General features: G+C 36.3%; 3 protein-coding genes and 1 long non-coding RNA gene across 4 annotated transcripts; 2 read left to right on the top strand and 2 right to left on the bottom strand.

The window, feature by feature from the left end:
- The first annotated feature begins 2,387 nt into the window (after positions 1-2,387).
- LOC120180325 lies at positions 2,388-4,001 on the top strand. The gene is made up of 3 exons (XM_039185674.1): positions 2,388-3,340; positions 3,479-3,663; positions 3,755-4,001. The coding sequence occupies exons 1-3, from the start codon at positions 2,993-2,995 to the stop codon at positions 3,828-3,830; spliced, it is 609 nt and encodes a 202-aa protein (XP_039041605.1). The 5' UTR covers positions 2,388-2,992; the 3' UTR covers positions 3,831-4,001.
- Positions 3,755-26,710, bottom strand: LOC120180326. The gene is made up of 3 exons (XR_005521675.1): positions 26,684-26,710; positions 22,218-22,221; positions 3,755-3,860 (listed from the first exon to the last, which is right to left on the bottom strand). It is a non-coding gene; the product is annotated as an uncharacterized LOC120180326 (long non-coding RNA).
- On the top strand, positions 7,581-9,534 carry LOC120180324 (tubulin beta-2 chain). Its single transcript, XM_039185673.1, has 3 exons — positions 7,581-8,047; positions 8,143-8,412; positions 8,645-9,534. The coding sequence occupies exons 1-3, from the start codon at positions 7,654-7,656 to the stop codon at positions 9,316-9,318; spliced, it is 1,338 nt and encodes a 445-aa protein (XP_039041604.1). The 5' UTR covers positions 7,581-7,653; the 3' UTR covers positions 9,319-9,534.
- Positions 12,849-17,920, bottom strand: LOC120180323. The gene is made up of 3 exons (XM_039185672.1): positions 17,595-17,920; positions 13,551-16,088; positions 12,849-13,446 (listed from the first exon to the last, which is right to left on the bottom strand). Exons 2-3 carry the CDS (start codon positions 14,910-14,912, stop codon positions 13,147-13,149), a joined length of 1,662 nt encoding a protein of 553 aa, XP_039041603.1. The 5' UTR covers positions 14,913-16,088; positions 17,595-17,920; the 3' UTR covers positions 12,849-13,146.
- Positions 26,711-27,016: the final 306 nt, after the last annotated feature.

Here is a 27,016-nt window from a genome sequence, read left to right as displayed (position 1 = left end):
AATAAATTGATTTCTTAGCCCTTTTTATTTATTTTTTCATGTCGAAACAAAACACGAACCGACAATGGCGGATGATGCGATTTCACATTTCGGACATCATAAAGCAATGGGAAAACGTTATTTAAAAATACAATAATGAGGAAATAGAATTCAAATGTTCCCATTTATGCTTAGCATTCCCTTTTTTCTGCTAATCATTAGCCTTGACTTCTTGTTAAGAATATACAAGAAAAGAAGCTAGATCTGATCTGGATGGTTTTTAGTCCTTTTAAGCCATTCTTTGTGATACAGCGATCAATTTGTATTATTTAATTGGATTTGAAGATTATTTGTTGAATGACCATCCAATTCAGTTTGTAGAGCATAAGGTTCTCAACTTTGAGGTCGTGGGATCGAATCCCATGGAGGGCATTTCTTAATTTGGATGTCTCCTACGGAAGTTGCTCTCAACTAGTATTGAGGGCAGTCTACTATCTTACCTTCCCTTACCCCATTTTAACACATTAATTCCCGAATTAGATCAGATTAAACTAAAATGAAATAAAAAGAAGAAAAAGTAAAAGTATAAAAAGAAATTTATGTGAATTTTATTCAAAAGAACAACCGCGTGTGGCGCTTATATTTTTGTAATTACGTGTCTTTATTTATGCCTTTGTTTTTTTATAAATTAGTATAATTTTAGATAAATTACACAAATAATTTTTCGATTATAAGGTGGTGTTTTGTTGAATTCTTTAATTAAAAATTATAAAATAATCATTGATTATATGATATTGATTTATTAAATTTTTAATTATTAAAAGTTATAAAATATACTCAATAACTCAAATGCAGCACCTTGTTGTTCATGCTGTTCACAGCCTCCCCAGCAAATGCAACTGGTGACAGTACACCACAATATGCCTTGAATGTGCATGCTCAAGGTGGCCATCATCCACAGGAATATCCTGCTGAAATTCAGAATTCATACACTCAACAGTAATCTCAGATTCGCCAAGCACAATCTCATGCTGCAATTCTTAACCAACAACAGCCTGGATTGCTGCCTTTATCAGTTCTTGCTCTGTAGCAAGTTAATCCTCCTCTTCAACCTGCAATTTCAGTTAAACAACCTCCAATTATCCAGCTTCCTACATCATCCATGACTCAGCTGTATGCACGAAAACAACCTCTGTCAACCCAACTGGTAAGCTTACCTCAGACTCAAATGCCTTAGCAAGGTACTTTTGCGCATCAGCAATAGTTCTTGCAGTCTCAATTACGTTCTCCAGTCCCCCCTCATTCGTTTGAGCCACCTCGTCTTGCCTATCCACAACCTCAGCCAAATTTTGCAGGATTTCTCATGCTGTCCATCCCCATCCATATCATAATCTCCAACCTGGTGCAAATCAGCAATCTTCTCATCAGAATAATGTCCTCAGGGCCAACAGTCAATCAGGGATAAATTCACAACCAATTTCTGAGGTTCCTGGAGATATTGGTACTGAAAAAAATATGACCGAATAACAAGCAAATTCATCACCCTAAGGAAATGCTAAGAATGAAGGTAATGTAGGTGACTCTACTTCACAGTTCAATGCCGATTTGAATCTGTAGATGAAAAACTTACTGAAAATGTTGGAGATAATTGTAATGAATTTGTAACATCTACTAAGGAGACAAATACAGTAAAGGGTGTGGACCGGAAAGAGGTTGACAATGCCGAGCACAATGTAGAAGGGAATAAAATTAGTGATGGACATTTGCTGAAAACTTCTCCATTGCAGGAGGCTAAGTTTGGTGAAGAAGAGAATGGACAACTGCAGAAAGAAAAAAATTGTACTTCAAGATCAGGTTGCTCCTAAAGATCCTGCTGGCAATGGGTTTAAGGGCCTACCTCCATCTAGTCAGGTCCAACCTGGAACTTTTTGCAGCCTTCTCGTCCAGGTCAAGTTGCTGATCAGGGAAGGCACCAACCCCTACAGATGCCTTATGCGTCTAATGATAACCATCAAAGACCTGCTACTTGCAGTGTTGCCAACGCCTTCACCCGAAATGCCTTCACATGGGTTAACAGTAGCGCGTCCTCCCAATCAATTTAGGCCTCAGAGTCGAGGACATACTTCAGTTCCATCTGAAAATTTAGCTCCTGGTTCCTTTGATAGAGGTCCAAGTAATTATGGCCCTCAAGGTCCTTATAATCAAGGCCCTCCTGTTTCTGGTGCTCCTAGGATATCTCAAGGTGAAAATCTTACTCGCCTTAATTCTTTTGATTCTCATGGTGCATCATCTTACAGTCCTGAAGGTCATTCAGTTCAGCAGCATTCCACAAACATGGACTATCATGTTGATAATAGACGGCTGGAATCTAGAGCCTGTGCAAGATGGACATTGGGATCAAGGCCCACCATTTGGTACACCACCTCTTAATTCTTTTGATTCTCATGGTGCATCATCTTACGGTCCTGAAGGTCATTCAGTTCAGCAGCATTCTACAAACATGGACTATCATGTTGATAATAGACGACTGGAATCTAGAGCCTGTGCAAGATGGACATTGGAATCCATTCCCTTTGGATTGTGCTCCTCGTGTTGGTGGTCAAGGACAGTTTGACAAAGATCTTAAACAATCTCCTAGGTCTTCTCATTTAGATGCTGAGCCTGTTCCGAAATTTGGGAGCTCCTTCTCCTCATCCAAACCCTTTGATAGAGGCCCTCATGGTTATGGTATGGATATGGGTGCAAGGGCTCATGAGGAGTCTCATGGATTGAATTTTGATCCCACGATCGACTCTGGTCCTTATTGATTCCTGCTGCTATATTATCCTAATGATGCAGGAGAAAGACCAGTAGGTCTTCCTAAAGATGCTCTAGGAAGACCTGATTTTCTTGGACCAGTTCCTAGCTATGGTAGGCATCGTATGGAGGGTTTTGTTTCCATAAGTCCAGGCAGAGAATATCCAGGCATATCCCCACAAAGATTTGGAGGTATCCTGGTAATGAGATAGATGGCATGGAACGCCGTTTCAATGATAGGTTTTCAGGTTTGCCTAGACATCTGCATGGAGGTGGATTTGAGCGTTCTGATCACATGGAGCATATGAGGGGTCTTGATATAATTGGTCCAGACATTCGACCTCCGCAGTTCAGAAAGGGTGAGACTTTGGGTCATCATATCATGCCTGTCATTTGCGGATGGGTGTGCCAATTGGCTTTGGTGAATTTTCCAACCATGAACGAATGGGAGATCAATTTGGTGGGCCTGGAAACTTCCCTCATCCACGACTTGGTGAGCCAGAATTTAGAAGTAGCTTTTCAGTTTTCACTTCGAGAGTTTCCGAATGATGATGGAGTCTTAAGTGTTGATTTTGTTCTCTATCCCCCCTAATCATGCAAGGCAATAATACTGCTCTTTCATCATATTTCAGCGTAAATATATTCTAGTGTGCTTGGACACATGTTTCTGCTCCTTTCCTAGTCTTGACTTTTGTGTTTTCAGGGTGATATGGATTCATTCGAAAATTTGAGAAAGAGAAAACCAGTGAGCACTGGTTGGTACCGCAATTGTGAAGTGGATTGTGAAACAGTTGAAGGTTTGGACCTGCATTCACAAACAAGGGAGCACCAGAAAATGGCTATGGATATGATTGTGACCATCAAACAAAATGCAAAGAAACAGAACCTGTAAGTTTAATGTTCCCACATTGTGCTTGGTGGAATCACACTTATTTTTCTTACAAAATCTGTTTGTTTCATGTGCTGCTTTATTTTGTAGAACCTCTGATGATCACTCCATACACAATGATTCAAGCAAACCAAAGAAGGCAAAAATTTTAAGGTCGTTCGAATAAGCATGAGTATTGATATGTGTTGTCCCCTTGCTGGTTTGGTATTTGACACTTAGTGATTCACCCGTCAATGCCTCTTTTCTACTTTGGGTCGTGGTCCTGTCAATTCAGGTTGCTACCATGCATGTTAACGGAGATGGTTTTGGAACTGAAGATCACCTCGATATTCTAGCACTATTGGAATATTAGGACGATCCACATAGACAAAATAATACTTACCGAATTGCCTAGGAAAAGGCTCCACCTTTAAGAGAGTATTACAGTACTGCTAAGGTCTCGATTTTAGACTGTCAATTCTTAATTACACTTGATCAAATTGTAGGTTATTTGCTGGCTGTGTAAATCGTTCCAAGGTGAAATTTCAAATATAGGATTATGGTTCTCTTTGATTTGAGCTTTTTTGAAGTTTCATGACCCCTATGGGAAATGCATATATGCAAAGTTTCTACTATGAAGTTGAGCAAACCCCATTTTATTGTTGAATGACAATTATGAACGATAAACTATTTAAGATCAAAATAGAATTAAAGGAAGCATGTAGAGATGAAAGTGAATTGAACCGAAATATGAAAAATTGAGTGTCAATATCCTTTTTATCGACTAAAGTTGCTGACGGTGGTAATTTCTTCCAAAGTCGCGGCGGCACTTGGTGACAACTTTAGAAAGCTAAAAGATGGTGACACAAATAGGTGGAGGGTCAAATCGTGGTTATTGATTGAAAAAAAAATCTATATAATAACCAAGGGTTCATAGCTGTAAGAAAGAAGACTAATGTGTCAGTGCATTTTGCAAGAATGGGAATCTCAACACTTTAGCAACAGCAGGACCTTTGTTTTCTAAACGTTGAAGCAGGGATTCCAAGTAGTTCTAGATTTAGAGATACATAATTTAGTATCTTTTTTATGGTATATATCTAACAGATACCATTATTGCAACGTGCCATCATTCAGACATATGCTTACTCTCGTTGCTACTTCCAAAAAGAAAGCGGAGGGGAGTACATGTTGCTTTACTTTTATATTTTGACCTCCTACTATTAATCTATTATGTTAAGTAGCTACGTCGGTCTTTTAAAAGTATCACGTGAAAATAGGGATGCTTTTTTCTCATCAAATCAGAACAGGATCTCCATCCAAAGCGTTTTTCCTCTAACGACTTGAAATTAGCATGCGGTGAAATCTCTTTTTAACAGTTCTATGTTTATATATGCATTGAGAAAGCAAGATTGTGCAATTGATGATAGTGTCGGTTGGTTTATTAATTGAAAAAAAAATATTCGCGGGGTCGATAATGAGTTACAGGTTCGGTGGAATGCAAGTGTGTTTGAACTAACTGCTAATAGCTGTTTTTTTTAAGTGTTTTTGGGTGTCTTGTATAGTACGATCTAATTTTTATAATTGAGAGAAGGGAGCTGAGGAAGGCATGAATCAATCCATGAAAGGGAATCTCAATACATGGAAATATGTAATTCTTAATCTTACTTTTTTTTAATCTGTTGAGATGGATGGAAGGATGGTCTCCGATATTTGTTTCCCAATTCCTTGTTTTGTAATTTTCCAACTTTTCCTTGGTGGGTGATCCCCTCTTATTATGGGTGTGCAAATTCAAATATTAGAATTTGATTCGATCTGAAAATTTTAATATATAAAATTTCGTATAACAGGAATAGTGATCGTATTTGATTCGAAAAATTAAATATTCAAAATTTTTTGTTCGATCAGTACATGTCACTTCTCTACATGAATCTCAGTAGTCACAGTGGTTGGATCCAAAATTCAACCTTTAACGATGTTAGATATGGGTCACCATTACAGTTTAAAATGTCCCTATGGTCGTTTAACTGCGGGTGTTGATTGTTGCCGGTGAACAATTGATATAGAAGAGTTGTTTGTCGAAGACCCACTGTGTATCAAAGGTCGATCTAATTCTTTGATTGCTATATCGGCCATCAAGGGCCTTGCTGCTCCTTCGAGTCCTCAGCTGTTCGTCCCAGTCATCTCTCGGTTACACCAACGAAATTGGACTCTCGACTTCACCTGGATTCACAGAGAGGCTAACTCCCCTGCTGATGCTTTAGCGAAGAACGCCTCCCCAACGATGATATTTCAATCCATTTGAGGGGTTGCTCTTTGAAAGTAAATAATAATAATTAATAAAATAATAATAATAAGGGTCCGTGAAGGATAATGTTGAGCCTAGGGCTAAACACCCATTCATCTTTTGAATATTCAGATAATTAAAATTTGATATATTTTTATTCGTATCCAATCCGACTATTTAAATTTTTATCATATATTTAATCCGAATTATCTAAAAAAATTAGATCGGATGTTCAAAAATTCGAATCAAATTATTTAGATCATATGTTTTTGCACATCTCTACCTCTCATAAATGCTAAATCTTAAATATAAAATATTTGTTAACACTAACACCTTCAAGCTAAGGGTGTAAATAAATAGATCGTTCGATGAAATGTTCATGAACCGTTCGTTTATGTTCATTCATTAAGTTAAATAAACGAGTATGAACAAAATTTTGTATGTTCATCTAATGAACGAACACAAATATATATGTGTTCAGTTCATTTATGTTCACGAACAACCTCTTTTATGAACTCGTTCATTTATGTTCATAACAAGCTCGTTTACCTAGTTCTATTTTTCCTTTTAGTTTTTAACATTTTAAATATTGGAGAAGGTAGATAGTAAATTGAACACATGATAAAAGTTGAAATTTAAATTATGAATTTTAAGGAGTTTAAGCATTAACGATGCAATTTTATCATTTTTTAGCTTCCAAATGAAATGATAAAACTAAAATTGAATATATAAATGATTGGTAAATGGACGCTAAACGAAAACTAAATGAATATGTTCGTGAACGTTAAATGAACATGTTTGTGAACATATAAATGAATATGTTCGCAAACATTAAACTAACATGTTCGCGAACAATAAATAAACAAAAGCGAACACATTCAAATATAAATAAACAACACGAATACGATATTAAAAAGTTAAACGGACAAATCAAACACAAATACTTTAAAAAAAATAAACGATAACGGACATAATCTTATTAATTCGAACTCTGTTAATTTATATCCTTACTTCAAGTATTATATTAATTGTAATGAAATTTTAAAACGATATTTTGATGGACTCCCACCACCATCTAAACGGGAGCTATCATTCGTATATATGTATGCTTATAATAATAACAATTTAATTTTAAAATTAGTTGTTTTATATAATAAAATTTGATTTAATTCTATATTTTCATACTATTATTAAGTAGTAATGAATTTTTTTTGAACGGATAGAATACTTTTTTTATTTCATTGGTTGAAGATGTCGGATCTCAAATCGTATTTTAATATACTTTAAAAATACCAGTGGATGTGATGTTAACGTAACGTGACAGCTATTGTTGTCTAACACTGTACTATACTGGACTGAACTAGCCGACAAATGTATCCCGTTGTTTCTGAAATAATATTTATTTTTATTTTTAGGGTATCTCAGCCGTTACTTTTTTTTTTTTGAAACCTCTCAGCCGTTACTTGGTTGTTATATATTTCCAGCGGTTAACTGTTTGTTAACCACTGCCTAACCATTGATTCAAAATTCAAAAAACAAGATTTGATCTAAGGGAGCCAGGCTGTACAGTAAAAGATAAAATTTTAAAAATAGGAAAACCTAACCAATCACCGCCCTCTGAAATATAAATAAAACATCCGTAGGAGCGCCATTCATCTCATCATTTTCCTCCAAATCTTCTTGTTCTCTGTTCTTTCATTCCAGTTTCTCCTTTCCCTAAAACAAAATGCGTGAGATCCTTCACATTCAAGGTGGCCAATGCGGCAACCAAATTGGAGCCAAGTTCTGGGAAGTTGTTTGTGCCGAGCACGGTATAGATCCAACTGGTCGTTACCAAGGGGACTTAGATCTTCAACTTGAGCGCATCAATGTCTACTACAATGAAGCCAGTTGCGGTAGATTCGTCCCTCGTGCTGTTCTCATGGATCTTGAACCTGGAACCATGGACAGCATCAGATCTGGTCCCGTCGGTCAGATCTTTAGACCGGATAACTTCGTTTTTGGTCAGTCCGGTGCCGGTAACAACTGGGCTAAAGGCCATTACACCGAAGGTGCTGAGTTAATCGACTCTGTTCTTGATGTTGTTCGTAAAGAGGCCGAAAACTGTGATTGCCTTCAAGGTAAACTGTCTTTGGAAATTTTTCTACGCCAGATCTGAACGATCTAGCATATTCTTGTGCATTAACTGGTGGTCAACCTTTTCCCCCTTTTTTAGGGTTTCAGGTTTGTCATTCCTTGGGAGGAGGAACTGGATCTGGAATGGGAACACTGTTGATTTCGAAAATAAGGGAGGAATATCCAGATAGGATGATGCTGACCTTCTCGGTCTTCCCATCTCCCAAGGTCTCTGATACAGTCGTGGAGCCTTACAATGCTACCTTGTCTGTTCACCAGTTGGTTGAAAATGCTGATGAGTGTATGGTTCTTGACAACGAGGCCTTGTATGACATCTGTTTCCGCACACTTAAGCTCACCACTCCGAGCTGTAAGTTTTCCGCTGATTTATTCTTCTCTTTTGCTTAGATATCATGGCTCAGAGTTTAGATATGTTAACTTGTACTGTTTTGATGTTTGGATCTGATAGTTATTTGCTATGGTGGGATTTTGCTATACTAATTGGTTTGTATGGGGCTTAAATTGGTTTAGATTTTAGTACTAAGATTTGTTTTGGGATTTTTAGAAGTCTTACATCTATGTTCTTTTATATATTTTCACAGTTGGTGATTTAAACCATTTGATATCTGCAACAATGTCTGGAGTGACATGCTGCTTGCGATTCCCTGGCCAGCTCAACTCTGATCTCAGGAAACTTGCCGTGAATCTCATTCCATTCCCCCGGCTTCACTTTTTCATGGTGGGTTTTGCTCCACTCACTTCCAGAGGATCTCAGCAATACCGAGCTCTAACAGTTCCCGAGCTCACTCAGCAAATGTGGGACGCAAAAAACATGATGTGTGCAGCTGATCCACGACATGGTCGTTACTTGACTGCATCAGCCATGTTCCGTGGTAAAATGAGCACAAAGGAAGTGGATGAGCAGATGCTCAATGTTCAGAACAAGAACTCCTCTTACTTTGTTGAATGGATCCCCAACAATGTGAAGTCGACAGTTTGTGACATCCCACCCACTGGCCTAAAGATGGCATCAACATTCATCGGCAATTCTACATCCATTCAGGAGATGTTTAGGCGGGTGAGTGAGCAATTTACAGCTATGTTTAGGAGGAAGGCTTTCTTGCATTGGTACACAGGGGAGGGCATGGATGAGATGGAGTTCACTGAAGCAGAGAGCAACATGAATGATCTGGTGTCGGAGTATCAGCAGTACCAAGACGCAACAGCTGATGATGAAGAGTATGAGGAAGAGGAACAGGAATATGATGAGGACTGAGTAGGGGATAGTTATTGCCATTTTGGCAATTTGAAACCTCGTCATCCTGTTGGTGCTGCTTATCTTTTTTAGTGTGACAGAACTAGTAGTTTGTTTTTTTGCTGTACCTGTTGTGGCATTCCTGGATATTTTCATGCTTTATTATGCCGGCTTGTTCTTTTATGTGAAACTCTATGTACCCATCTATCTAGTTTCGAAATGATCTAGTTTCTTGCATTCTATGAAACAAAATTAAGCTACTGGTTAGTGGTTTGCCAAATTGTTCATCTGATGAAATTGAATCCAATCTCCGCTTGTGTATTTTTTCCCCATTTTTATCAAGATATATCTTAAAAAGTTATTTTTTATGGTAAACTATACAAATGGTACATAACGTTTTTCAGTTTGACCGTTCAAAAAAAGAGGTTTTGGTTCTTTACAATATCAATACGTTCAATTTTAGTCTAGTCTCTTAGCTGTTAACTTCCTTTAACACTTAACTGAATGTTATGTAGCAATTAAAAAACCAAAATCTAAAAAAAAAAACACTTGATTGATTGTTTTTTATTATTCTTCTTCACATGTCTTCTTCTTTCTTCATCATTATCTTTGTAAAATTTTTGCGTGGACACAATTTTTAACGGTTAACATTCTTTAATTGCAAAGACTGCCCCATTGTGTTTTGAAAAATATTGAAGTAGTTCAACAACCAGAAAATGGCAAGTTGGTATATCTCAATCTCAGTTGAATTCAAGAAAGTGGACATGTGCTTTTAATTTTAAGTTCTCTGCAAACTTGGTTAAGCTGTCAAATACACCATGTAGCCAAAGAAGCAGAGAAAGATACGTGAGTTTTTTTTTTACAACTCAAATTTTTGCGAATGAGTTAACTAGATTTAACGGTCAATAAACTAAAATCAAACGCATTGATAACATATGAGATCAAAATCATTCTTTTTTTTAACCGATGACCAAACCAATCAAACCGGAAACATAAGGAATCATCTGTAGATTTTTCCCTATTTATTAACATTTATTTTAGAATAATTTTCAGATTGATGTTTTTTATGTCATGTAAGATAAAAATATCATCCTTATAAGGAAAGAAAGGATATGATTTATGTTGAATATATGCATTTGCACACATCATATTATATCTGTATAAATATCGTCTTCATCACTTATTGTGTATATCTTTAAATAATATATTTAAATACTTAAAAAATAAATATTTAAATAATATAAAATTTGAATCATATGCCATTAAAGATGTTGAACCCTAAATCCTAAAGTGATTTTTTCATGCATCGTAGTTACTCAGGATTGAACTTAACGAATCTAGTAAACACTCACAAATCAGTTTCTTCTATCACTTCTTGGTTTCGCCAAATCCTTAAATCTAAGGATTTAAATGAACAAAATGTTCGGTGAACTATTTGTATAACGTTTGTTTTCTAAGCTAAATAAATGAGAATGAACAAAAATTTTTTATTTTTATTTAATAAACGAACAAACATGAACAAATATATGTTTGATTTGTTTATGTTCACGAACAAGCTTGCTTACCCGGTTCTCCTTTTTCTTTCATTTTTTTACATTTTAAATATTAGTAAAGGTAGAGACCATATTAAACACATGATAAAAAATGAAATTTAAACTGTAAATTTTAAGGAGTTTAAACACTAGTAGTGTAACTTTATCATTTTCTTTAGCTTGTAAATGAAAGGGTAAAACTAAAATTTGAATATTAAGTGAATGATAAACGAACACTAAACAAAAAATATTCATGAACACTAAATGAACATGTTCGTGAACATATAAACGAACATGTTCGCAAATAATAAATAAACAAACTCAAACACCTTCAAAAATAAATAAACGAATATGAATATAACTTTCTTTGTTCAAGTCCAATTCATTTATGGTCCTACTTAAACCCTAGGAAGATCTTGTAAGTAAGATTTTATTAAAACCTTTTTTTCTAATATCGATTTAATGGTTACCCCTGATATTTATGGTTAGTTTATGATCAATCTTGTTTGGTGCTTAGGGTTCCAATTAGAACTATAAATGAGTTGAATTTGAGTAGTACCGAGTTCGACTAGACTTGAAAAATATATAATTGAGTTTGATTTGACTTAAAAACTCATGAACTTAAAATTGTTAAGTTCAACTTCGAAATAAGAAAATTGAATATCAAATCGACTTGAAATCAAACTTGAACCTCTAATCGACCTAGAAAAAACTTAAGTATTAGTTTGATTAGACTTATCTCGATTGAAGCTCGAACTTGAACTCGAACCTTAAGTACATGAAAGTCTTATATTTTATTTAAACAAAAAAAAAGAACAAGATATAAATGTTAGTATTAGTAATAATTCAATTTAAAAAACCTTAAAAAATTAATATATTATTTTTTTGAGTTTCTTGCTTGCTTTTTAAGCCGGGTATCAAGTAGCTCGTTTTGGCTCATTAAGAGTTCGAGTCGAGAACGAGCTTGAGCCGAATTTATTCAATTTGAGAGTTGATCAAATTTTGACCTAGTCGATCTTGAATAACTAGAGATTTGTCTTGTCTTATTTACCGTCCTAGTTCCAACGGCTGCACCGAACACCCCAGCTGGAATAGACAAAGAGCAGGCTAACTATTTTATACCTTGTTTTCCCCTTGAGTTAATGAGTAATAGCAATGAAGAAAAACTTGGATGTTTTCCACCGATTAATTTGGGGTTTTTTTTTTTTGGCTGCATTTGGACCTGGACCTTTTAAGTAGTTTTTGATCTCTAGTCTCAATGTATTAAGGTGTCTCTTATTAACTAATTGAAATTAAGCTTACAACATTCCTTTGTTGGATTTTGAAATTAAGCTTACAATGTGTGTGGCAATTTTGCTTTACTTACCATCTGAGGAGATTCTTGGTTAATTGATTTCCAACAATGTATGAAATTTGAAATTATGGGTTTTTGTTAAGTGCTGTCATTTGAAATTATATTATAAGTTGAAGTGTATTCATATACTTGAAATTATCTTAATACAAAAAATCGACCCTAAAGATTGGTGGTACCACACGTCTATCGACTGTTAAAAAGGCTAAGAGCAAAGTTTATAACATACATCAAAAGAATTAACCATTTCCCGATAATGGTTATTCTAACATCCATTTCAAATTATATTTTAAATCGTGATTTTTCAAAAATATAAATTATAATTAATACCCTAAGCTAAAATAAAAAAAATGTTTTTTTTGTTTTACCAGTATTAACCTAAACAAATAAAAAAATAATGACAATGTTTACATAAAAAAGTAAAAACGAATAATAATGTTGATAAAAAAATTAAATGCATACGCAAATTTCTAAAATCTTAAGCATATGAAATGAAATTTGATTTGCAAGTTGCCTTGTTAAACTTCTAAACTTAAGAAATTCACATTTCATTGTAAGTGAAATATTAAATAATTTTTGATGAATCAATAAAAACGTAAAAAGAATACACCCAATTCTCTGACTTTTGTAAATCGGAGAATTGAACTTGTGAGAGTTTTCTCCTTGAGCATCTATTAATGCAACATGCGTTCAAGCAACAAGCATGTTGAAGTTCAAGGGATGGGGGACGCTGGATTTTATATGCACGCTTACATTAATCAAAATGTTTTGCTCATACTATACTACACCTGATGGTCCAAAGCTCTGTCCCGGCCGACTACTACAAACAAGCCTTGTTCATCACTTCATATTTCTACCGGGCGACCCTTACCGGTGATGGACATCTAACCGAGCACAGCCAACCAAAAAACCAGGAATATATAGAATTCTCTCACTTAACTACATCATATTATTCGTAGTGTCGAACTAGACCCTTCCAACTGGGGAAACGGGTGGATATTGGATGTATCTAGCAGCAGTCTCAATTTCCATAGGATTAGGAGTGGTTCTTCTTTCATGCAGTATGGTTGTCCCCAAAATTCTTTCTTCAGGGGTGGCGGCAACTGGTTCTGATTCTGAAAGCTCATTGTGTTTCCTACTATCCCAAACTGCTATACAAATGGAAAATGCTTGCATAAGTGAAAGTGAATAATCGAACTCAACTGAATAGATCCCATCCTTGTAAGGGGCCATGCTGAAAAAAGGCTTCTTGTCTTGAGCTCCTCCCTGTTGGTTATAATTAGAACATAGAGAGAATTCAGCTAACATTTTCAATATAATGCAGTGGGCATGTTAAGTTTAATTAGAGCATTAGACCAACAAAAACATACCTGAAAGAAAAGTTCAAAACTAGACTGCTGACTGAATTGGCTCTTATTAGAAAGAACCCCGAGTTTGCAACCTAAATCCCAACCACCACAATCACATCCTCCTCCTGATTTCCATCGTTGGATCAGCGATGAAGGTTCACCTTTATTTGGCAAACTATGTACACCACTTGGAAGTATGACTGTAGCACTAATGTCTTGACTGCCTACAGAAGGACCGATTTTCCCAGAATCAAATTCAAGTTTCATCCCTGGTTGAAGCTCTTTCGATGTAGCCTCGGCCAAGTTGTTACGCTTATCGATCAGATACCCATCTCTGATTGAAATTTTTCTGTTCCTCTTTGGGATCTTGACAACGATAGCTGCCTGCTCATTACTTGACTGGAAATCAGATACTTGTGGATTTGCCTGTAAGGTAAGAAGAACAAATTCTCTGATGCTAAATTGATCCACATATTTTGGCCTGGACAAATGAGAAAACTGAGAACCAGAGACCTTCATCTGGGCAACAACATTAGGGACATAATCCTGACCTTTTCCCTGATTTATCCACCTTACGTTCTTTTTTCTGACTTCTTTAATAGCAAAGAACGTGTAAATGCATCCATAATCACCCTTCCCTGAGGCACTTAACATCTTCACTGTAGCTGCGATAATATTACTCTCGTTATCAACAGCGAATGTGAACAGAGGCAACCCATTCTTAACTTGAACTCTGAGAAGTGCCTGAACTGCTGAAGCTCCACACTTTTTGTTCTGTGCTAAATCATTTACATTGCTTGTGCAATGGCTTGTTGTATCTGATTTCACCTTGGCTGACTGCACAGGCAAAGCTGAATGTCTAAGCTGTTCAGATGACTTAAAGGAACCATCTGGTAATATTGAATCTTGTAATTGGTAGGTGAAATTGCGACAATTAACTGCCTTGGGTTTCAGAAGCGGGTCTAATAATCTTCTCAAAGGGCTGGACCTGCCTCTGCTTTTAGCATCGAGATTCTCACCACAATAAGTATCAACACCAGAAGTAACGGAATTCTGAGGATTTTGTAAACCAGTTTTGCCAGAACTACATGTTAAGCCTGCCTGAGGTATACAAGAACCCTCTTTGGGCCCAGAAACTTTGTCTGCCTTACCCCTTCTGAAGCTAAAACGACGGAAAGGTGAAGTGCTTCGAACTTTTTCATATGCAACCTTGCTTCCTTTTGGGTCTGGTCCTTTGCAAGCCTCATTTGAAGAAGGCTTTACGGGTGTTACATTTGACTTTCTCTCCTCAAGATTTATGCTTCTGGAAGAATTACTTTCAATCCTAGTAGCACAAGGTACAGAACAAGATCTTTCTGATGAAAATGTTGCTACCACTTGCATCGAAACCCATCACTTTAATCTGTAAATGTCTACTGCCATCAAGCTCACGAGGCAATGGGCCCGAATGATGCAAATCGGAGCTGACTGCTGCATGCTGAACCTCTTTAGATGTTTCCAGGAAGGTCCTCTGACTAGGTTCTGATTCTTTTTTACCTGACTTTGTTGTCAAATTAGAAAGGTCACCTGCTCCTGAATGATCCATTTCGGGAAAATCTATGGGCAAAAGGAGGACAACTGTGTTTCTTTTTTCAGTGACATTTAGCTTATCCCCGTTTGGAATAACTTCTTGAAACTCCTCAGCTTTCTTCATAAGTTCACCAACTTGGTTCTTCATTTTCACCTTATTATATGATGCCGCATTATCTTTTGCCCCATTTGACACCATTAAACTTGCTGAACTAACCTTTGGGAGTATTTCTCTTTTCTTGTATTTTTCAAGCTTCATTCGTGGATTACTTTTGCAAAATGATTTATCTTCTCTCATGAATTTTCCTTGAGCCGCAAAGCTGATGCTCTCAGAAGCCTTGAGTTCTTGAAACTTTCCAACAATTTCCCTAGAAGTTTTGACAAATGGAAAATGGCCTTCTACAGGGACTAACATCAGATGAGATTGCAGGGAAGGATGTTGTAACCTTTGACGGGCAGGAGACCAACTATGACCTCTGCTTGAATGGGCCGGTGATTCATCTGTTGAAAACGAGGAAGATGTGTTGCTGCAGGATGAAGAGATACTACTTCTATATAAGATCTGCTTATGGCTACACTGCCATTTTTCCAGGCGCCCCCACTGAAGGACACCAACATTTAAAACTTTTTCTTGGAGGTTTGCTGCACTCTGCTGGTAACTTGGTAGATTTGGCATAAACTTCACAAGCTTATCTTCTTCATTTGCCATGATATCAGCATGTTGCTTTTTGTGCTTCAACGAACAATCAACTGACACCTCTTTTCCACCTTTCAGAATCTCATTATGGAGATCAGCATATGACAACCTGCCTTGAATATTTTCCCTATGGCTTGATTGGGGTAACATGGTCTTTACATAAATTCCAAAGGATTAATCTCTCTTGAATTCTTCCTAAGCTCTAAATAACTTCCATAGACTGGAGAGGTCTTTAATCACTTCAGATCCTTTTAGCTGCACACTTTCGACTCTGTTCAAATTGAAGCAGGCCACTGTGGAGATGAAAACAAACATTGGAAAAAAATATTACAATCATATCAGAAATTGAAAACAACTAGTGTATCACATGCATTGTAGAACAAGGTTCTGGAAACAAGTGAGAATTTTAAAGTTTGGCAACTGCAGCAACTAAGAGAACATAAGTCCTAAAGCAGCAAGCATTGATTCATTTAAGTCTTAGCCATGATGACATTGTGACATATCCACAAGAAAAAATCTTAGTTGTATCAACATTTTCAGCAATTCATTACCATTTAATAGCTAAACAGTCTTCAACATAAAATATTTCTTTTCTTTTTCTTTCTATAATGATTATAACAGTAACAGGCACTTATCATAATCCCTTGACTTCATTATCCATTAATGCATAAGAAAAACGAAGCTAGATGTGTAAATGTCTAAATTTGTAAAGAACAGAATTTGGAGATCTCCCCGGCATGACCGCACAATCGCACATACTGAGATTTTGTCATCAATCCTCCATACAATTTAAGGTATTGTCCTCCTTCATCACCTGCAGATCCCCCAATGTATGTCTTCAAACCAAAAGAAATGATACCTTTGATATAAATGCACATAAGGTGACAACTAAATCCCAGTATGTGAGGTGATGCGAAGGAAACATCTGAATCCCTGCCATTATCATTACAAAATTAAAGATTGCAACAACGAATTAATTAAATCATAAACTTGCTTGACAAGTAATACTTCTATCATAGTATGAAGCTTAGTCATCAAACTTACTACAAATCATAAGTGAAATACAACTACACTTGGAAGCTGCTCAAATCAACTGCAAATTGCCATGATTTGTAACTAAACAGTAAAAGCCGTGAATTCTTTTTTCATGCAAATTTTCCAGATTATGTAGTGAGTACTAATTCCCAGTAAACACAGCTAAAATCCTCAAATCACTTTCAAACAAACAAATTTACTGCAAAATACACCCCGACTGAGAATTTCCACCAAAAGATCCCCAAAATAGTTCAAGTCTTAAAGAACGAAGATTCTCAACTTTTTCAGAGCTCAAAGTTGACAAACTAATAGAAGATGATGAAGACAAGATTGGAAACGAAACAATAGAATCTTGATATATGTAGTTTGCAAAGAATTGGAGAGTGAGTGGTCCATACGAACAAGTAAAACAAAAAAATCATGAAAGTAATTCTTCAGATAAGGTACATATGAAGAGTCATCGTCAAATCCACTTAAGTTTAATAGAAACGACAAGTTCGCCATAAGCTTAAGCAAAATAACAGGCGCAATCATTTTTCAATTCAAATTTCGAAACACTAAGGGACTCGTTCACTACATTAAATTATTAAACACAAATTCTTCTGCTTTAGGAGAAGTACAAATCACTCCATGAGTACAACAGTGCTTCCGAAAATTAGATTTGGTTCGTGGCAAAAGAAAATAAAAATGAAAGAAATCCTTGTTTGATGTGTCAAGCGTTCAAAACTTTCCAGTCCGAGTGACTGTGGGAGGAAGATAAATACCAGTCTGAGTACAGGAAATGCAGAACGAAATGGCGGTCAGTAACGGAAAACGTGAACACCTTGATGAAGAAGAAGAATAAGAACGTCGTGTCGGCGGCGCATTGGACAGTGAGAACTACAAAGAAAACTGGCGAAACAAAAGAAGATCAGAGGCGCTAAAGAGAGAGAGATTAAAACAAGAAACGCTGGAAGCAATGGTGAATCTTCTCGTAAAAAAGTAAACTTTCAGAACTAAAAGAAAAATCCCAAGTTCATCCCTCTTTTAGCTTTTTTGGTTATAAAAAGAATCCAAAAGCTCAAGGCCGAAGCATGGAGAGAGCCTGCAAAGAAAAGCTAAATGGAAAAACTTTTTTCAGTTGTTTTTCTTGTTTTTTTCTTTGTTTTGCATGCGGGAGAAACTAGAGAGTCAAAGTGACAAGGAAGTGGAGTTAGGGAGGGAATTTTTGGATTAGTGTTTATGAAAAAAATATTTATTTACTTGATCGAACGGTTGAAAATTAAAGATTTTAATAAGAAAATGATCACATCAGATGATTAGATCAGAAAGACGCGGGACGGGGCAGGTTTTGTTCAAGTGGTTCCCACTCTACAGACTGTTTTATAAACCCTTTTTTTAATATTCTATGTTACAAGTGGGGTCCACGAATGATAGTGTGAACGGTCTGATGGATTGTTGATAATTATGGGCATGATATGCTATGATCTCCTTACGATTCGTATTGTCTTTCTGTAGACTTCAAATGTTCCATTTATTTATTTTAGGCCTATATCATAAATTAGCATATTATATTTTTTTTATTTAAGTATTTAAAATATTTTCTATTAAAATAAGTATTTATATTTATTTTTTATTATTTAAAATATTTTCTTATTAAAATAATATATAAAGTATTTACTTTTTAATGTTAGGTGTCAACTTTTTTGAATTTACATAAAAAATAAATATTTTAGTTACTTATTTTACTTAAAAAATAAATTTAAATACTTATTTCTATAAAAATATTTTAGATATTTATCTGGAGAAAAATATATACTTTAAGTAATTATTTATAATATAAACCTTTATTTTAAGAGTTGAGATATATCTAAATAAAAATAAAAATCAAACTAATATTATGTAAAATTTAAATTAATGTTTAAATAATATAAAATTTAAATATTAAAATCTCGATAACAAAGAAAACTAATATTTCATTGACAAAATAATTTTTAAATTAAGTATAGTCATATCATATCTGATATTTTTTTACTAAATATTTGATACTTATCTTCTTGTCTTATTAGATTTATCTTTTTAAAAATTTTAAATTTATTTTATTTAAAATATGTTATTAAAAATTTTACTAAATATTTTTATTTTTTATCCTCATATGTCTCATTCATTTATATTTATTAAAATAAATTTATCAATTGTTTTTTAGTTTTCTTTCTTTTTATAACTTAATATATAATTAAATTTATTAGTCGATGAAAATAATGGAACCAAAAAAAGTAACAGTGATGAGTAAATATTGTGATAATGAAACGTGTTTTAAAATATAATAAATTAAAAAAGGATTAACGAGTAATGAGGTGAGAACTGGGAAAGATGAGTGTACAAGTAAAAGATTGACAACTAAAACAGATCCGTAGATGAATTTGGGTTGGGATTGACGACGATGACGATGGCTATCGGGCATTTTCTAATTGCAGATGATGATCACCTTCACGTGAATCCCTAAATTACTATATATATATATATATATATAGGTCAGTGAGTGAGGCCACCACTGAAAAGAAAAATCACCGACAGTGGCCCATGTGTTGTTCGAATATCGAAGCATTATCATCCTTTCTTTCTTTCACTACTCCTATTATATCCTTTCTTTTCCTGCAGAAAAACAGCGTGGAAAAAGAATAAAAAAAGGCAGGGATCGTCTGTGTATTTCTCGAAAAATTATCGGTGATCGATATATTTATCGATTAATACCGATTAGATTATATTTTTTGATCTAATACCTGTAACAGTAAAGTGCGCCCCTGAATCACGTTATATGTTAATTTAGCGTCACGTGGGGTATAACGCGTCCCATGTACCGCGTTATACATTGACATGGATTACACATGCGTATAGCGCGCCCCCTGATCCGCGCTATACGCTCGTAGGGTATAGCGCGATCAGGGGCCGCGCTATCCGCCACGTAGGGGTGAATTATATTTAATGCGGTCCCTGGTCCGCGCTATATCTTTTATCTGAATAATTACATATAGAGCGGTGCAGGTACGCGCCTTATATGGTTAGAAATACCCTCCTCTGTCTGTTAAGTTTCTCACATCTCCTCGCATCTCTCCTCTCAACTTATAAATTAATACAACAATTCCGTCAACGAGTAATAATTATGGCATTCTTCTCATATTTGATTTAGAAGTTCGTGCGATTTTTCGTTATAAGGTAATTTTGTTATAATTTTTTAATTATACTTATTGTTTATTATCATTATTTGAAAAAATATTATACTAATTATTTTCAATTAATTTTTATGTTTGTAAAATTGAAAAGCGGGAGCATACGTCAAAATAGTTGTACGGTGCAAGTAATAATATAAAATTATATTATTTAAATTATTTACGTTGATGTGTAAAAAATTTATTGTGTTATATTTTCGTTCATATATAATTTATTTAATCAGGTTTGTTTCAGTTATTTTTTTGCAGATATAATATTGCCGCACTTTTAAACTCAAAGAATGACGCGACTTTCAGCTATTGTTTATTATGATGGTGAAATTCGAGAAGATGAAACCGACGTTGTTTTCGTATCAAATGAGAGTGTTAAAATATCATTCAAGAGAAATATAACTCTTGAGGAGCTGATAACGAAGATTTCGAGGAAGATTCAAGTTGAAAGTAGTAGAAGAATGTCGTCGTTGCAGTATAGATTTCCAACATCATTGTTGCCATTAAATTATACAGCGTTCAAACTTTCGAACAATGATGATGTTCAAATTATGGTTGAAGCTCAAAGTAATTATTCAGACGTCGCTATTGAGATGTATACATTTTGTTCAAGTGCGTACTGTTCGGGGTTAATCATTAAGTTCTCACTATGGGCTGGCTGAACAAGTTGATCAAGTTGACAGCCCGACTACAGTAATGTGTAATGATTTTAATGCCATAATGGGGAGACATTCATCTGCAACTCCTTACGATATGTACCGAGGTGGGTCCACGAACAATCCATATGGAAACACCGCGTTCAGTTCAAGGCAAAGACATTCATCTGCAAATTTCTTTAACCTTAATATGGAGATGTCATCGACGCAACAATTTGTGCAGATTCCATTTGACACGACGGCTTCAAGCTCCAGGGGGAGGCATTCGACTGCGAGCTTTTTCAATCTCAATGTCGATATGCCTTCTAGTTCAAGGGGAAGACATGCAAGTAGTAGGTTCTTCGACCTAAATGTAGAGCGCATGGAGGAACCATCATCTCCACCAGAAGAACCGCTTCGTGAGCCTGGTGCGGATGGTGCTGAGACCGGACTATTCATTCACCCAGAATCACCGCAATTCAACTCTGATGATGATGATGTAGATGAAGTTCCAGGAAATGTGACACAAACTGACCCTCCTGCACACATATATGAAGCTGATTATGGTGCAATGTACGGGCCAGAATTTGCGGATATGCCTCATCTCGGTGACTATGGATATTACTCATCAATAAATAATGGTAAGTTATCTTTAGGCATGGAGTTTTCAAGCAAAGAAGAAGCGATGATAACTATCAAAAATTACAATATCCGTAATTCTGTTCAGTCCAGAGTCGATCGATCAACGACCAAAAAATATGTATGATACTGTGCCCGACGCGAAAACGGATGCAATTAGATGGTTCGCGTGTCGAAAATGAAGAGGAAAAACAACGTATGGGAACTAACAGTATACAACGGTCCTCACACATGTTGTGCTGGAGGGGTCAACCAAGATCATCCCAGCTTGGACTCTGAAATGATATGCCAAGCCATCATGCCCATCGTAAAAGAAAGCTCTCATATAACTGTTGCAGTGTTGATTTCAGCTATACAATCGCAGTATGAGTACACTGTCTCCTATAAAAAAGCTTGGTTGGCAAAACAAAATGCCATTGTCAAACTTCATGGCGATTGGGATGCATCTTACAACGAACTTCCAGGTTGGTTTAGGCTAGTGCGGACGTTGAATCCTGGGATAATTATGGACTTTTAAACCTCCTATGCATACCATAATGATCGAGTTCTTCGCGATCGAAGCCAATTCTACCGGGTTTTTTGGAGTTGCCCACAATGCGTTAATGCTGCCAAATACTGCAAGCCTGTGGTCCAGATCGACGAGACTTTCTTGTATGGAAAATACAAGCAAGTTTTATTATTGGCAGTTGTCCAAGATGGCAATCGCAACATTCTTCCAGTTGTTTTTGCTCTTGTCGAATGAGAAGATACAGATTCTTGGGCTTTTTTCCTCCGAAATTTACGTGCACATGTTATCACGAGGGAAAACATTTGTGTCATTTCAGATCGCAGAGCTGGGATCAAAGCAGCAATGGAGTCTTTGGGTTCAATGTGGCAACCACCCTTTGTCCAACATAGGTATTATCTCCGACACATTGCTGCGAACTATCATGGAAGGTACAAGAAGAATGATTAGCGTCAATTAATTGTACGCATGGGTAAGTGAAAGCAAGTTAGTAAGTTATACATTTTTTGATCATTTTAATTTTGCAAAGAAAGCAAGTTAATAAGTTATACATTTTTTGATCAGGTTACGAACTATTTCCTCGAACGTTTGAATTAATGCTTCAAGATTTACGGGCGAAGAACGAGGAAGGATATGATTACATCAACCTCATCGATAAAGAAATGTGGACGAACGTATATGATGGTGGATATCGATATGGACACATGACGACCAACTTGGCTGAGGCAATCAATTCAACCTTAAAGGGTGCACGTCACTTACCTGTAGAGGCTTTGGTAAAAACTATATATTTTCGTTTGGGGGCACTTTTTGTGAAGCTTGGGGGACAAGCTCAAGCCTGGATGCAAGGCGGTCATGTCTATCACCCTAGATTAGTTGCAGATCTATAGAAAAAAATTACTGCATCAAATGTAATGTCTGTAACAAGCTTCTCTAGAAGGCATGAAATGTTTCGTGTCACAGAGTTGTCGCGACCTCTTCAAGGGATTGAAGTTCTGTCGTTAAGAGTAAATCTAAGGGATAAAACGTGCGACTGCGGGTTTTTTCAAGCTCTGAAGTATCCATGCTCTCATGTGATAGCAGCTTGCTCTCATACACGTCAAGACTATAACCATTTTGTAGATCTCGTATACCTACTATATGAAGTTTTTAAGGTATACGAATTTGAGTTTTCCCCCATAGGTAATGAGAAAGACCCTGATGAGGTTCAAGATTGGCTTCCGATTGTACCAAATTCGAGTTTATTGAGGGAGCGTGGTCGTCCAAAATCCAATCAAATTCATTGCGATATGGATATTCGAGAAAGATCTAGACAATACAGAATATGTGGCCATTGTAGAAACCCAAGACACACTAGAAAAACATGTTCACTTCTGTTGTCATCAAGTAACAATTGATGAGGAAATGATGTATTTGTTTATCAAATAATAATTCTTGTATTATAATTTGCATTTACTTCAAGTTAATGTCATTCGATAATCGCTGATGAAGATTAAAAAAACGAACACAATCATTAAATTTTATCAAACTAATAACAATTTGGTATTTATATACAACAAACTTACAATAATAATTAAATGGTAAATGATAACCAAATTACAGTAACTGATATTAAATGGTAATAAACAAATTTAACTAAAATATATTAAAAAAAGTCCAACAAATTTAACAAAATAAAGTAAGTATTAAATGAGAAATAATAAAAGATTACAATTAAACAAAATAAAGTAAATACAAATATAATAAAAAAATCTATCGATGCATGCGTCGTGAATGTGTTCCGCAGGGCGGTGGCTGTCGGTCTCGAGGAGGATTTCTTCGTATCACTAGTTCTGACTCCTCGATGTCGTCGTCGTCGTTGTCCTGAGCAGGTACATTAGGCTGATGAGGAGCTGATGACGATGAAGCACCTCCATATAATAAGGACCCTGGAGGTGTATGACTGACTATCCCACCGCCTGCGAAAACTGGGAAAACCCATACATCGCTGAGTGTGAAAACTGTACAGGAGGTGTCTGTGCTGCGGCCATGGGTGATGAGGCTGAACCCGCCAAATATCCAGCATATGAACCCCAAGTCAAATCTGCAAATATAGACCCATAATAGCCTCCAGAAGGGGTCATCTGTGACGGTGGCAGCGGTGAGGTCATAAAACCATGTGAAGGCGGCGACGGCAACATCTGGTAATGGAAAGGCGATGACGGTATCATATATGGCTGCGGCATCATAAATGGCTGCGGTGGCTGATGTGAAGGTCCTACTGGTGCAGCTGAGGATGAACCGGAAGCACCTGCTCTCCGTCTACGAGTAGGGGGACGATGATGCTGTGTCGGTGAACGTCTCTGTTGATGTCATGAAAAGGTTTGCCCTCGTGTATCCTCGGGAAGTAGAAACAGTTTCCCGTTACTGTTGAACCACTCATAATAATCCTCAGCATTCATCAAGAAGTCAGTAAAAATGGACTCTCTACGCGGAAGGCGCCGATGTCGATCCTCCCACAGCACGACCCACTCATGATGCCTCACCAGCCAATCTGTATCTTTCTTGCCGCGTCTATCTAAGCTATGCAACTCGTCCATATTGCAAGGTGCTTCCGGAATTGGTTGAAAACAATCAAACTGTCGGAGCACACGATCAGTGGAGTGCCACTCGACGGTCGCATAACAGATCAGAGGGACTATAGCCATCCAAACATCTGATGGACCCCTCAACTCAGGTGGGATCACCGCCCTCACATCATCAGTAGAATATGACACCCATTCAAACTAAAACAAATAATATATATTTTTTATCAAAATAATAATATAATTATATAACTATAATCTAAAATCGATTTTTAAACATTATAATTCATACCTGTGTGTCAGCCTTCTGATCGATTAGCACCCTAATTTTTTCTAAATCATCAGGTAGCTCCTGATGATTTTTCCTATCAGTAGACCACCTATTCAAAGAAAAAAATTATTATACGTTGTATAAAATTATTAATATACAAAATCAGTTTTATAATTACCTCATAAGTAGTAGAAATACGAATGGGTTCTTCACAACGGGACATAAAAAGGGCAATCAACACCATGCCCAAGACTGCAACAGTAGGAGACATATACCGATAGCATTACGCCTGTAGTCAGTGGCTTCACACATCTCCTTGTACAACAAAGTCAAAACTGCCGAGCCCCAACTGAATGATCCGGTGAGACGAAAGTCACTAAGATGTCGCAACCACATGTAGTGAACTAGGTTGCGCAATTTGTCCGGCATCAACAGCCCTCCTATCAACTGCAATATGCATGCCCGTGCATACATCTTAACATCATCCTCACAGGGGTATGCGCTCAACTCCCGAAAATTGGCATATAACCAATTTAACGGTATCCTACCTCTGATAAAACTTTCCGGGACACGTCCTAGATTATCCCGACATAAAGAGTCCAAGAACTGGAAGTTATCCCTAATATCACATCTCCATCCACCGGAAGCTCCAGGTATATAGAAACATCCTCAAGCGAGATCGTGCACTCTCCGCACGGAAGATGGAATGTGTGGGTCTCCGACCTCCACCGCTCTACTAAGGCAGAAATAAGGTATGGTTCTATCTTACAGTGACCTTGATATCTACCTATGTAACCAAATTCAGCCTCTACTAAATACGGCAAGACACAGCTAAGTATCACTAACTTAAGATTCCTAATAAAAGGATCTAATACACGGTCCTTCTCCTAAAAATAAATAATTACAAAAATTAATTCTCAATCTAATAATCATGCATTAAATAAATCAACTAATTATTATTAATAATTTAAATTAAATTAAAACGTTAAAATGTTACCGTATCAGCAAAGTGTCGAGATATATGATTTCTATTCAAGCGAAGTAGACTGTCTTCCATTATATATCTGCAAAAAAATTATATTAGTAAAATATTAAATAAAGTAAAATACTTAAATAAATTAAATACATAATATTAAAAATATTATAAAATATACACACAGAGAGTATTTAAGAGAAATTGAGAGAATTTGGTGTGATGAAAGTGATTGAGGATGAATGTATTTATATGGAGGATTGGGGTGTGGACGGGTGGGTAATTAAAGGTATAGCGCGCCCCCTGTACCGTGCTATACCCCACGTGTCAGATAACTAGGTATAGCGCGGCTTCTGATCCGCGCTATGTCAGCTTATAGCGCGGGGCAGGGGCGCGCTTTAATGTTACGGGTGTTAGATCGAGAAATATAATCTGATCGGTGTTAGATCGATAAATATATCGATCACTGATGATTTTTCGAGAATTTCACCGGGATCGTCGCCATTTTGAACGGCTCAACCTTATTCCATTTCCCCTCCCACTTAATTAATTAATTTCGTCAACATTTTCAACCTCGCATAGCTGCATATTCTTTGTTGCGTTCATCTTCTCGTTCTTATTTTAAGAGAAACACACACAGAGAGGAGGAATCGTGTAGTAAGAGGGGAAATAAAAAGAAAGACTCTTTTCATTTTTGCCAAAATAAAGGATTACCTTCTCTAAATATAGTTGTGTGGGAATTATTAGGCTTTTGAGTTTTATTTTTAATGTAATTGAAAATTTATTTCTAAAAAAACACGTGAATCTGAAACAAACTTGGATATGAAGAAACACGTGAATATGTGTGGGTATAAACATTTCGAAGTTCAAAGAGCAGGTTTGCTCTGCACTTTGATTATGTTTTTTGTCTGTCTGTCTTTTTAATCAACGAAACCGTTTCATTTCAGGCGGAGACCTAAGTTTCATACCGTTGATATATCAATAAAAAAAGTATACTTGTTTCTATTTGGCTTCAAATATTTTCCAGAGAAAATTCTGACCCAGTATATTGACTGAAAACGGACACTGGAAGTCCCATGTGTTAGGTCGGACTTCCCAACGGGAGAGGATTGTTGACAAAATAATGCAACGCCGCATTGCTGGAGTGGACAAGTGGCATGTTCTCAGAGAATTTTAGGTTTTGCTTATCCGGTAAAACAGATCTATATACAGATAGATGTTCCTTCTTCCTGTGAGTATGTAATGAGTGAAGAAGATCCTATTTAGGATGAACCTACCGGAGTCGGTACACAATCGTTACTTACGAGTAGGGTGTAAAAAGTTGACCCGACCTGTAAAACTGACTCGAGTTAAAATTGTTTTTGATATGTGTTGTGGCGATCCAAAATCGATTCGAGTC

The sequence above is a fragment of the Hibiscus syriacus genome, unplaced genomic scaffold, assembly GCF_006381635.1.
Source record: "Hibiscus syriacus cultivar Baekdansim isolate YM2019G1 unplaced genomic scaffold, ASM638163v2 tig00112491_pilon, whole genome shotgun sequence".
NCBI classification, from domain to species: Eukaryota; Viridiplantae; Streptophyta; class Magnoliopsida; order Malvales; family Malvaceae; genus Hibiscus; species Hibiscus syriacus.
The sequence above is the reverse complement of the archived record's forward strand: the minus strand, read 5'-3'. Positions and strand labels throughout refer to the sequence as shown.